The sequence below is a fragment of the Crassostrea angulata genome, chromosome 8, assembly GCF_025612915.1.
Source record: "Crassostrea angulata isolate pt1a10 chromosome 8, ASM2561291v2, whole genome shotgun sequence".
In the NCBI taxonomy this organism is placed as follows: Eukaryota; Metazoa; Mollusca; class Bivalvia; order Ostreida; family Ostreidae; genus Magallana; species Magallana angulata.
The window spans coordinates 46268481-46281306 of NC_069118.1; the positions used below are offsets into that span (position 1 = coordinate 46268481).

The window sequence follows — 12826 nt, forward strand, 5'->3', positions numbered from 1 at the left end:
TGCGTTATAGCTTTTATTACTTGTCATAAAACGCTTAAAGTATATGCTTACCAATTAAAAATGTCATGCATGCACGTCTATAGTCGTTTAAATTATCAATGTATTTGCATATGTTTAACATCCTTAACTTCAGAGTGTCTGCAGTTGAATTGCAGTGAATTAATACGTCGGATTCACTGTCGGTAATGTTGGATTCTTTTTATAGATTTTACATTTTAGAGGTATAATGTCACAAACATTTATTTCGTAAGTACTTTCTTATTTCCGGGATCCGAAAACACTTACAATGACTTTGTGGTTAGCAGTATTTACGCAGAAAACAGGGAAAGTACGACGTGTGTTTTTATTGTTGATCACACAACATAACATGATACATTGAGACGTTAAAGTCGGTAAACTTATGTATTTAATTTGTCATGGGGACAAGCGAGAGTAAAGCTAAACCGGTTGAAGGTAAAATATGTTTTTAACTTTATTTTCATCTTAAAAGAGGAATTTTATATAAAGCAATGCTATGAAAATTTATTGCTTGAAACGTATGTTAGATTTGCATAAAAAGGTTACCAAATTCTGTATTGCCTAACATTTTTACAGTTCCAAACGAAAAGGAATCAACAACACCGATACTTGAATCTGCGGAGGCTACATGTGAGGACTATAATTTCAACACCACAGGTAAATCACTGTTGTTATACTATACATGTATATGTATCTCTTTTAAATGGTGTGGTAGGATATGTTTAATCCTGATTAGTATATTTAACACGTTCGGTTAACGTGATTTTAGCAGTCATATTATAAATAAGTTCCATAAGGAAAGTCCATTGATATTTAAACAACTGATTTGATGAAGTATTTTATCAGCAAATTATAATCTTGTTTGATCAAACATTCTATTAGTATCCTTTATAAAAAAAACAACGAATAACGTAGATAAAGGATGAGGTCCCATTACACTAACATATACGTATTTTAAAACATTGGTATGAAAGACTTAATATAAATCGGCCTTGACTTGATCGTTTTTCAAGAAAAGGGAATCAAATGATATTGACGCAACGTAATATATAATATATATACGCGACTAACCCCTAGACAGTCCCGTTACATAGACTAATGACATCCATGTACCAGTAAATACACTGGGCGCTTTAAATGCATGCACATAGGAATATGATCACTATTACTTTTTCTTGTGAAATAGTTTTTGGGAGTTGATTTTAATCAACTCTCTTATACAGTTACTCTGGCAAACCGAAAGTGAAACAGTGTTTAGACCCAAGCACAAATCATCGCCACTGACAAGACTTGTTCTTGAAAATAATAAAAAAAAAATCGATGTAAAGAATGCTGAAGCATTGTTTTTCAAGGAAACTTATATATAAACACTTTGAAAACAGTCAGGTTTTATTTTATATAATATGAATAATTTAGACATTTTTGTCTCATGTGTTCCTACGCCAGAGTGTAATAAAGTCTCGTTTAACCAGACGTTCGGCTGTCTCCGTAAATCTCCGACAAGGAGAGAGAATGTATATAGATCTACATAAATACCGAGTCTTGATTCTGACTTCTGATTCGATAATAAAACTGTTTTGATATTCTTTAAAAACGTATCTGTACAACCTCTTCTCTCTCTCTCTCTCTCTCTTTCTCTCTCTCAGCTACTTTATGACGTCATTTTTTACATTTGCTACGTCATTTATGTAGAGTACAAAGGCACACAGATTATTTCATATTCATTAAATAGTAAATTATAAGAAATGTTTAGGTTTTTCAATATGATATTTCTTCTTATATTCATCATGAAATCAATATTGTATAGTTGTTTTTACTACACAACAATGTTGACCATTTTATCTGCAATTCACGGTTATAATTGTGAGTAATTCAAATACACTGTGTCTAAGGACTAATAAACTAATTAAAATACTCAAATTTCTCCATGGAACCGTTTTATTTTTTTTTAATTGTAAGTTAATTATCAACATAAGTCGATTTTTACATTTAAGTATTTATTAAGGCACGGTCATAATCAAGAAACTAATCTTACGTCTTAGCTGACCAATGAAAACATCCATTTTTTGTTCATCTTGAAAATAGAAAAAATTAAAAAACGAAAGTGGCGGCAGTCTTGTACATAATTTTTTTTCCGTTTTCGTGTTAATAAGCAGTCTAATATTGTGCTAATCAGAATACTCGAATTCGGCCTTGTAGAAATTTCAGATCAAACATTACAAAAACCTATATATTTTACAAAATCCGTATACATTGCCCGGTTTCGGAGATTTCAATTACCGTGAATTTTAGCAAACGGAAGTTATTTTCATACAGGGGGTGTCCTACATGAATTATTCCGGCGAACTTATTAAAGATATCATGTGTTTGATTTTTCACATTTCGACAGGGCCGATATGTTATGCTTAGCGTACCCAGTTCTTGTGTAAAAAATAAACTTAATATTATTTATTTGCTTTGTGATGTCTGATGTTTTGAGTGTTTTATAAACTTGTAAACAACAAATTTCATTTTGAGTTAAAACTCTATTAGGTTTAAAAATAAATGGCCCTTAGTACAATAAAAGGTATCAAACAAAAATGTCGACACATATGCTACAATGTTAATTTCCTTAATCTGAAAAGCAGAGGGAAAACTTTAAATATTAAAGCTTGCAAAATTTCACCAATCGACAACGTAGCATTCAAAAAATATATTTTTCGATATAAAGAATAACAAACATCCACTTCGAACATAATTTCTGGTTTGATTTTACTTTAAATCCGAGAAACAGACGTATGTTCAGCAAGAATAGACTAATTTTGTTGCCGACAATCTGAAACACTGAAACACAAATAATGTCAGTAACATTACTGTTTTCCTCAACTATGTGTACATTACATAAATTTTATTTTAAATGAATAATAAACAGTTTTATTACGTGTTTGGATGGTTATAATTTCCAGGGTGTAATATCACGATACAGGGAAAGTTACTGTTGGTTTTGGATTCCATCAACTCGACTTTAAGAAATTACTTTTCATGTTTTTGTGAAGTTGTCCATGCACGACTCAATAATACCAATGTGACTACCGAAATACTGGCTGGAAGAAACAAAACCTTATGTAGCAATCTGGATTACCATTCAAATGTAGACGAAGTCCTTCTTCAAGAAAAACTGATGAATCTTACAGACTATGAAGAACTGGACAAATACGCAGGCATGGCGGTAATACTAACGGATCGCGGATTCACCTCCAAAAACATTTCAGCATTGTCTGACGGGAAAGAACCGTTTGTGTACTTTGTTAATGTTGGCGAAAATGAAAGTCAGAATGGTTCCTGCTATCGTCAGTATAGATATGTAGATGATATGACAGAGATTAATGAAATTGGACTAGAACTGGAATCAATAGCGTGTTATCGTATGTATCATTATCCTGATTTGTACTGCATTCTGCTTTCTATCATTTATTTAACATTCCAGATAAAAAATGATGTGTTATCTCACTCTTAGAGTTCCAATTTACTACAAACATGATCATTTTCTTTGAAAGTATATTTTATTCGTTTAGTACAGAAAGATTATTATTTTATTCTAACACAACATTCAGCAATAATCAATTTTAAATTATTAAACAGATAAATTTTGCCGGAAACTCTTTTTTATACCGAAGGGTTTCTAGAGTTAAATAATTATATAGAATTAGGCATTTTTTGAAAATTTATTATCACTAAACTTTTGAATATGTATTTAATACATGCAAAGTTTCAATATGTGATATGTATGAACAATATTTGGTAAACCATGTTTTACCTCTCGAAATAAGTATAACAGAATTTGATTGACTTTCACAGTAAAACAATGCAAACATATAGAAAAAAAAGTAAGAAACCTTTAAGCCAAATCTTGCGAGAATGAAGTACTCTTTAAAAAAAAACCTACTGACACTGATGTTTCATAATGACATTTACAATATGAGGATATAATTAAAGAAACTGCATTTATTATTAAAAAGGTTTGATATTCAGAAATATTTTATTTGAAATCAAACTGTTACTATTGAAAAGTAAACCAATTTAAAGTGCAAAAACATCACGAGAAATATACTGGTATACAGTTCTTTTCTTAATCACCATTTTCTATCTGATCATTGTGCGTAATTTATGAAAACAATATTTGCTGTTAATATTCTGTGTGGTAAGTTAAACTGGTAAGAAATGTCAATACAGCAAAAACTGCATTTTAATGCAAAAAGGTAAAATTAAATGCGCCTTGATTTGGATGGATGAACATTGACACCCTTTCCCTATCAATAACTTGGTATATTTGAGGTATGTTTTGTCTACAGATTTCTATGACATACTTCTATTCAAATCAATTCTTCATACAATACACCAATCTACACTTCACAAAAGTTATGTCCCTTGGCCGCCATCTTTGGGGAAAACCCATATATTTCTTACAGTAGCCTTTGTAGTTTAGAGGGCTGTAACTTCGTCATTTGACATCAGAAATCCGTTTCCGCTGTGAATTTTGATTGTCCCAAGTTGGGGCAACCCACACATCGAAGGAATAAATCAAATTCTATGAGATTTCTTCACAGGGTGCCCAAATATTTGGTTGCATAAAGAAGGGAAAAGTTGTTTTTTCCCTTTTGACCTTTGGGTTGACCCCGCAAAGGGGAACAACTTTTGCAAAGTGTGGATTGGACTATCACATCGAAGAGTGAAATACAGTGTCGTTCAAAAAATATTCGCGGAAAAATGGCGGACGTAATTTGAGAGTTGTGGCGCTTGCAATACTAAAGTCACCAAATAGCCTACCTTCATCACTTGGCTAGATGCCCTTTTAACGTAATACATCTCATAATGCCTCTTGGGATGGATTTGTACAAATTTCGAATATTCTGCGGTGTATTAAAATACTTCACATCTGAACAGCTGATCGGGTGTTGATTTATCTGGAAAGATTTTGGATCGTTCTTTTAATTCTATGCCAACAGGTTCTATAATATTAATTTCCGGACTCTGGACCGGCCATACCAAACTCCCTAGTATGTTATTATCGTGTTTATATTCCTCTACAACACAAGCCATATGCACTGGTACGTTGTCATCTTGAAAAACATTGTTGTTCGGAGGGAAATGTCGTGGGTATTAAGAATACCTATATACTTTTGAGCGTTCATTTTACCTTGTACCCTGCATAAAGTCCCTATGCCATGCCAGCTTATATTTACATTTTCCCGTGTCTTTGTCCGAAAAAACACCATGAATCGCTTTGTAATGTATAGAACAATACATTTCATCAATGGCTATTTTAATATTTAACCGTGCAATTGCTGAGAATTATATAAATATAAGTAATAAGGTATCATTCTACAAGTTTTATTTCAATATCATCTCGGAAACATTTGGTTTTGAGACAGCATACCTGCACTTCGGATGGTAGGATTCTTGGGCGTAACTCCAGATATAAGCACGATTGTTTTGGCCTAGGAATCATAACTAAATATAATAGTTTTGTTCAAAAGTTCATCTTCTTTTCAGTAAACACATAACTTTTTTCTATTAATTTGTTTAACAATCCTAGAGTTTTTTCACAACTCTAGATCTTCTATAAATCTGGTTTTTGTGTAACAACCGTTTAGCAGTACGTTCACTTACATGTACACTTTCTGTGTTATTTCTAGTAATAACATCGGGTGTTTTGTCCTTTATAACCGTTTTCTTTTTGGGTTTTTCAACCACGCGAAGTAACGTTACTTATCTACGTTTCAAATTTTTCTCCAATGTCCATAACGATAGGCTCTTTTTATACTTGTCCGACACAAAAAAAACACTTTCAAAAATGACCTGTACGTAGATTCAGGGAATTTCAAGATTTTCGAATTCTCGCTGACTTTGCACCCGTTTTTTTTTTCTCTCCGGTGACAGTTCTTTTAAACTTTGGCTCATATTGTTTACAATCGAATGTGTCCGTCAAATAAACTTTTGCAGACGTTGAAAATGACATCACGCAATCTATGATCTTGGGCATCTTTAATGGTGATCTCAAAATGAACAAAAACCATCATGTAATGATTGCAGATCATTTTATGAAGTATGAAGCGTAAACAGTTCGCGACGTCTGCCATTTTGTTTCCCGCAAATACTATTTACAATATACTGTACCTTAACCAGAAACTAAACAGTGCTCTCTTACATAATTTTTCGCTTTTAATTTTTTTTAGGTCACCTGAGTCCTTCACGTGACCTATTGCAATTGGTCTTCGTCCGTCGTCGTGCGTCGTGCGCCGTGCGTTAACAATTTTACATTTTTAACTTCTTCTTGAAAACTACCAGGCCAATCGTTATCAATTTTGGTGTGATGCATCTCTATGGTAAGAGAACCTAAATTGTGAAATTTATGGCTCTACCACCCCTAGGGTGCCACGGGCGGGGCCAAATATGCAAAAAAAGCCAAATTTTCAAAAATCTTCTTCTCTACTCCCGCGCATGTGAGGAAAGGTTATGATGTCCATGAGGCCCTCTACCAAAATTGTGAAATTTATTGCCCCTGGATCAGGGGTTCTGGCTCTAGGGTGGGGCCAATATGGCCATATAATAAAAATGTAATTCTTAGAAAATCTTCTTCTCTACTACCATATATATTTGTTAAAAACTAAATGCCTGGTTATGATGTCCATGAAGCCCTCTCCTAAATTGTGAAATTCATGACCCCTGGATCAGGGGTTCTGGCTCTAGGGTGGGGCCAATATGGCCAAATAGTAAAAATGTATTAAATCTTAGAAAATCTTCTTGTCTACTATCATATATATATTTGTTAAAACCTAAATGCATGGTTATGATGTCCATTAGGCCCTCTACCTTAATTGTGAAATTCATGACCCCTGGGTCAGGGGTTTAGGCTCTAAGGTGTGGCCAATATGGCCAAATAGTAAAAATGTATTAAATCTTAGAAAATCTTCTTCTCTACTCCCATATATATTTGTTAAAAACTAAATGCATGGTTATGATGTCCATTAGGCCCTCTACCTTAATTGTGAAATTCATGACCCCTTGGTCAGGGGTTCAGGCTCTAGGTTGGGGCCAATATGGCCAAATAGTAAAAATGTATTAAATCATAGAAAATCTTCTACTCTACTCCCATATATATTTGTTAAAAACTAAATGCCTGGTTATGATGTCCATAAGGCCCTGTACCAAAATTGTGAAATTCATGACCCCTTTGTTAGTGTTCAGGCTCTAGGGTGGGGCCAATATGGCCATATAGTAAAAATGTTTTAAATCTTAAAAAATCTTCCTCTCTACTCCCACACATGTGGGCAAAAAACTGAATACATGGTAATGATATCCACAATCTCCTTTACCTAAATTGTGAAATTCATGGCCCCTGGGTCAGGGGTTCAGGACATGAGGGGGGGGGGGGGCAATACGGCAATATAGTGTTAATGCATGTAATGTTTAAAAATCTTCTCTATTCTCTCACATCTGTATGAAAAAAAAAAGACTAATAATTATGTTTACCAGGAAGTCCTCTACTGAAATTTTAATTTTCATGTCCCCTGGGGTATGGGTTTTGACTCTAGGGCAGGGCCAAAATGGATGTATAGATGTTAATGTATATAACGTTAACAAAATATCTTCTTTACTCCCACACACCTGAAAGGAAAACTAAATTCATTATTTTGTAGACCAGATCTCTTAGTTTTTCACCAAATTATAGGTTTCACAGTTCTTTTTGAAATGTGGTCGTCATTACAAATTTATAATTTTTCTACTCCAGTATGAAACCTAATTAATTAGATGCATATATGAGACTCCATGACAAGTTTTTGTATGGGTTATATGCTACTCAGGTGACCGTTAAGGCCAATTGGCCTCTTGTTTTGGTTACATATGTTAGAGTCCAGATCTAGACTAAAAGAAGTACGTTCTTTCTTTTTCTCTACCAAATTGTAATTCTTTTTGGTGTACTTTTACAATTCATCACATTCGACATTTCTAAGATTTTCTGATGTTCTGGCTGCGAAATTTCATAGATTAAACTCAAAAAACACCAGTCTTATTTTTTAGTTTTGAACGTTTTGATAGAAAATTGTATTATTTTACACAGCCAGCAGTGTTTACATGAACAATAGCTGTATGCAAGAAAAACCAAGTTCTTCCACTCCATCTTTGGCAGTTGTTCAAGGTATGTTCTTTAATAAAAAGCTTAAGTTACCCTTAAAAAACATTCTCTGACATGATTGTAGTGAGATTTATAACTTTTTTAATCAAAAAAAGTCTGAATATGAATACATGTACTTTATTTCCACACTAGTAACAATGAATTTAAATACATTTCAACAACGTAGGTTTTAAGCGCACGTCTAATGCAAGGAGATTGAGTTGTCGACATAACACTCATTTGATCTGGCTGGATCAATTCGATATCATATTTTTTACCTTAAATAATTTTTAATTTAAGAAAAAAATCACTTTTTGTGGGCTTTATCATTAAAAAAAATCATATCTTTCTACAGAGCCCTTCTTCGACTATATAAACAATTCTTATAACCATTCATTCTTTTTAATATTGATCAGAAGAATCCTGAATCATCACATATTAACAAAAACACAATTTCATGATATTTGGGCTATTTTTTATTTTAAACTAAAAATGCTTGTCAAAATACAGTAGAATATCTATCGAATTTTGGATACAAAATAAATATTTTGTCAAATTTTGTTCTATAATTAGCCAATAAATTGTGATCTTGCTAAAGTATGAATTACGCATATCACTGTACAAAATTTACGTTCTTTAGATGAACATTGGATTATCAGCAACCTAGTAAACATATTTTATATAATCAATTTAAAAGTAAACACTCTACATAATCATGTAAACCCTACTGTCATTGATCTGTTGAACCCTCCTGTGATATGCTTACCAAAATACCTAAACATATTCCTTAATTATTTGAATATATTTTATATTTTATCATTTAAATAACTCCACATGTACTTCACTGTCATTGTGTATTTTGTATTTAAACCTTTTCTGTTAATTTAAAAGTTACACTATTACATCATTCTTAACATCAGCTGTTCTTTTTCGTTAGTAGCTAGTTTGCCATTGATTATTTCAATTACTGTGGTGATTGCTTTGATCATGGTTGTTTTCATCATCTTGTTCTTCATCAAAAAACGAAAAATACAAGAAACGTGCAACAAGAACACACCTTTAGATGATTCTGCTAAAGACAGCCGGGTAGGTTTTTAAATCCTTTTTGTTCTTTTGAAAACATTAAAGAACTTTTACAAAGAAGAAACATGGAAATTAATTCTAAATGGTAAAGTTTTGCAATAACAACGCATATTGGCAAACAAAATGTGTGTATATTTTTAGCAACGGAAGTTATGTAGCCAACTATTATGGCAGCAGTTATTCAACCGGATCAATTTCTAGGCGACCGATTGCGTTTGAATATCTAGAACTTAGAAAATGTGTTGCTTCTTATATTAGAATCTATATAGAGCATATTCTTTTAGCTACGATTACTTAAATATATTATTCATTTTTTTTTCTATCGTTTTCATATTCCTTCTTTTTTTTAAATAAAAAATATAAAAATGAATGTTGGAAAATATATTTAGAGATTTCTTCATACCTGCTATTCATTGCAGTTTGAGGCTCTGGATGGTCCCGGGAAAGGTGCCATGCCTACAAATGATATATACAATGAACTTAGAGAAAACGAAAAAAGGACATATGACGATGAAAATCAGCAGAACTATCATCATTTGGATTTAAATTTTGTAAAAGGAGATTCTGACCCTTCAATGTATGATCACGTGACTGAGAAAGCTGATCATAACGAGGTGTTTATATCATCTGGCTGAAACTTCGTTTCTTATTATGTATTATCCACACTTCCTACACAGTAGCAACAATAAAAAACAAATAATCTCTAGTGTATTTCCACTCATTTCACAAAAATTCATGCCAAACAAATATTGATCAAACTAAAGTACCTGACAGTGCATATGAAATGCTAATCCCAAAGTCCTCCTACTACTATTTGTAATTCATGTCTGATTTTATAAAATATTTTCTCAATTAAATAAAAAATTGACCTAACTTAGATCTGAAATCATAATTTTTTATACTTTAGAATTGATCTTTACTCTGTATTTTTTAAGAATAAAAAAAATATTGTGAAAATCAGTTTAAATACTTTTGGGAACAATAACAATAATTGTTGATACTATTTAATCTGCAAATGATGTGTAATATTTTGTAGTAACACTGTTTAATTTTGTTTTTTCCAATGAATTGGTTTTTAAAGTATATTTTAAATTTCAGTTATGTACAAAAACTTATTTACTTATGATTTTGATGTTTACATTTCATATTTCTTTCATATTTTATATTTCATTCTTTTATATTTTTTATCAATTTAAATCATGATGTTTGATATATTAAGAGTTTTGATATAATAAAAAAAAAAATCCATCATGGAGTTTACTTAACGTTTATGTTAAAAATCTTTACACGCTATATATTACGGTACCAAGTCGAATTTACTCTGTCACTAACACTTCCGTAGATTACGCCCTTGAAAAAGGAAGATTAGTATTATGTTTAAGTATTGTGCAGTACGTTTATACATTTGGAAAACTTCATTGTTTCCTTTTATTCATCAACTGTTTGACATACTGCATCTAAGTAGGATGGACTCTTTTTAAACTTCCTTCTTAATTCAGTTTATGACAGTCAACGTGCATATCAATGATTAAATGCGCTCCCTATTCATACGTAGTAATTTCATTTCCTCCAACTGAACAGCGTTCTCGTAAATATGCGTTTCTACAGTCGTACTTTTATGTAATAATATAGTTAGTTTTCATTATGTAATATTTATATCCAAGATATATTTTCCAATATCTTTTTTTGAGGAAAACCGATTCTAAGTTACATATATACAGCTTTAAACTAGCAAGAATGAAATATACTTGATCAAAAAGAAAAAAAAAGGATGCGTTTGTTTTAAGAACTGTTAAAAATGTTTTAAAGCTAGTTTTGTCAAGTTTAATTCAGACAGCTACAATAAACAATTCTAACTTGTGGTGACCGTACTTGGACTGTTAATGATCGGTCAATTTGAAAGCGTTTTTAGGAGCACGAACTCCGCGGACATGCAAGGGCTGACCTCATATTTCGAAGTACATATTAGTTGTAGTTACCATAAAAACATTCATAGGTAAGGTATACAAGCAACTTCGCGACATATGATACTCATATTATAATTCGATATACTTATGATTCACATATGATTCACATACGATTCTCATCTGAAAGGCAATGCATATAAATATCATATTTGCGAAATTGCTTGTGCAAATCGGCCGTTATTATGAAATAAATATTATTAAGACTATTTACAAATAATTGATTACAAAATATAGAAATGCATGTTGATAAGAAAAGTAATATGTTGTTTTTTTTGGTGATTCAAACAGTTTATGGAGGTAGCAAGGATATGAAAAAAAATTTTTTTTAAGAATACATAACCCGCTATTGCATTTGGTTTTCTTTTACACGCTATGCGAGCTGCTTTCCTACCTGCATTTATTACCAAAAGACTAAATTATTTGAATATATAGTGTGTACTAAAATAAAAGTGTACATAAAATTACTCCTTTTTAATCGCAAATGCTTTAAGCAGAACGAAGGTTGACGAGTTTCTTTCTGATTGGTTTATCATTCATGACAATTTGGATCCGATGAGGTCCGTTTTGCCCATCGTAGATAACAGAACATAGCGTATATCCGGAAAGGAGGGGAGGGGGGGGGGGTGTCATAAAATTTGCAAAAGTGGGACAAATGTGATACTTTTTTTTCTGAGTCAGTCATATTTTGCGATTTAAAAAGTTTTTTTTTTTTTTTAAATCAATACCAAATATTATTTTACATACTGAATATTTTGCGATTTTAAAGTAATTGCTAAAAAGCGCAAGTTAGCGGATATAGGGTACAAAGCAAAGTTTGGATATCGTTCTTAGCATTTTATTTCAAATTCATACGTCATCTTTTTTTTTATCCCTGCAGCCGCTGTTTTCGCCATAAGAAATAATGTTTATGATAACGTATAAGTATTTCTACTTACAAAAAAATTAGAAATCAAAGCCATTACAGTTACTTAAATAATAAATAATGAATTCGCAGTACCGACTTAGGTTGGATTCAATAGAGAAACAAAATATTGAAAAAGAACGAGACCAACACATTTTTTTTTCAGCCCAGTTTAATGATAGTAAAATTATAAGAAATTAATATAAATTCTTCACAAAATTCATAGTTTTTTTCATTTAGCATATATTGTCTTTTGGTTTGAAGAAAACATATTTTTGTTTTCAATAAATCATTTTTGGAAAGACAACTCCATTGTTTAGGTTTCTAAGTCACGTCTTCACCCATACCGGATAGATGTGTATCAGGAGTCAAACTGATAAATGTTTATCATGCAAACATAAATTCTTGCCCCAGTTGCCGTACTACTACTAGTATGAGATTGACAAGATTAATACCAGAGGAAGACTCTTTTTAAAGCAATCCACAGACTGCGGAATACTTTCTATGTCTATCAGAAATTTTCTTTGCTAGAAATAAACACGTTGTACTACATGCTTGACGGTCAAAATCTAAAAAAAGGGCCGGTTTATGGTCATGATGAGTTGGTGCAATCCAACAGTCAAAAGGCGACTTTCCTTCCTTGTTTATTTATGTTTTATCCCATGAACAATTAACCAACAGAACAAGTTACATGTAGCTGCA

At 32.0% G+C, this 12826-nt stretch overlaps 1 protein-coding gene across 2 annotated transcripts; it reads left to right on the forward strand.

Moving 5' to 3' along the window:
- Positions 1–316: 316 nt before the first annotated feature.
- Positions 317–10358, forward strand: LOC128160011 (uncharacterized). Of its 2 annotated transcripts, none has more exons than XM_052823247.1 (6): positions 317–453; positions 595–675; positions 2964–3422; positions 8120–8197; positions 9111–9259; positions 9676–10358. In XM_052823247.1, the coding sequence occupies exons 1-6, from the start codon at positions 417–419 to the stop codon at positions 9889–9891; spliced, it is 1020 nt and encodes a 339-aa protein (XP_052679207.1). In that variant the 5' UTR covers positions 317–416; the 3' UTR covers positions 9892–10358. The 2 variants fall into 2 exon arrangements, with proteins under 2 accessions (XP_052679207.1, XP_052679208.1); XM_052823248.1 differs by having other exon boundaries at positions 9114–9259.
- Positions 10359–12826: the final 2468 nt, after the last annotated feature.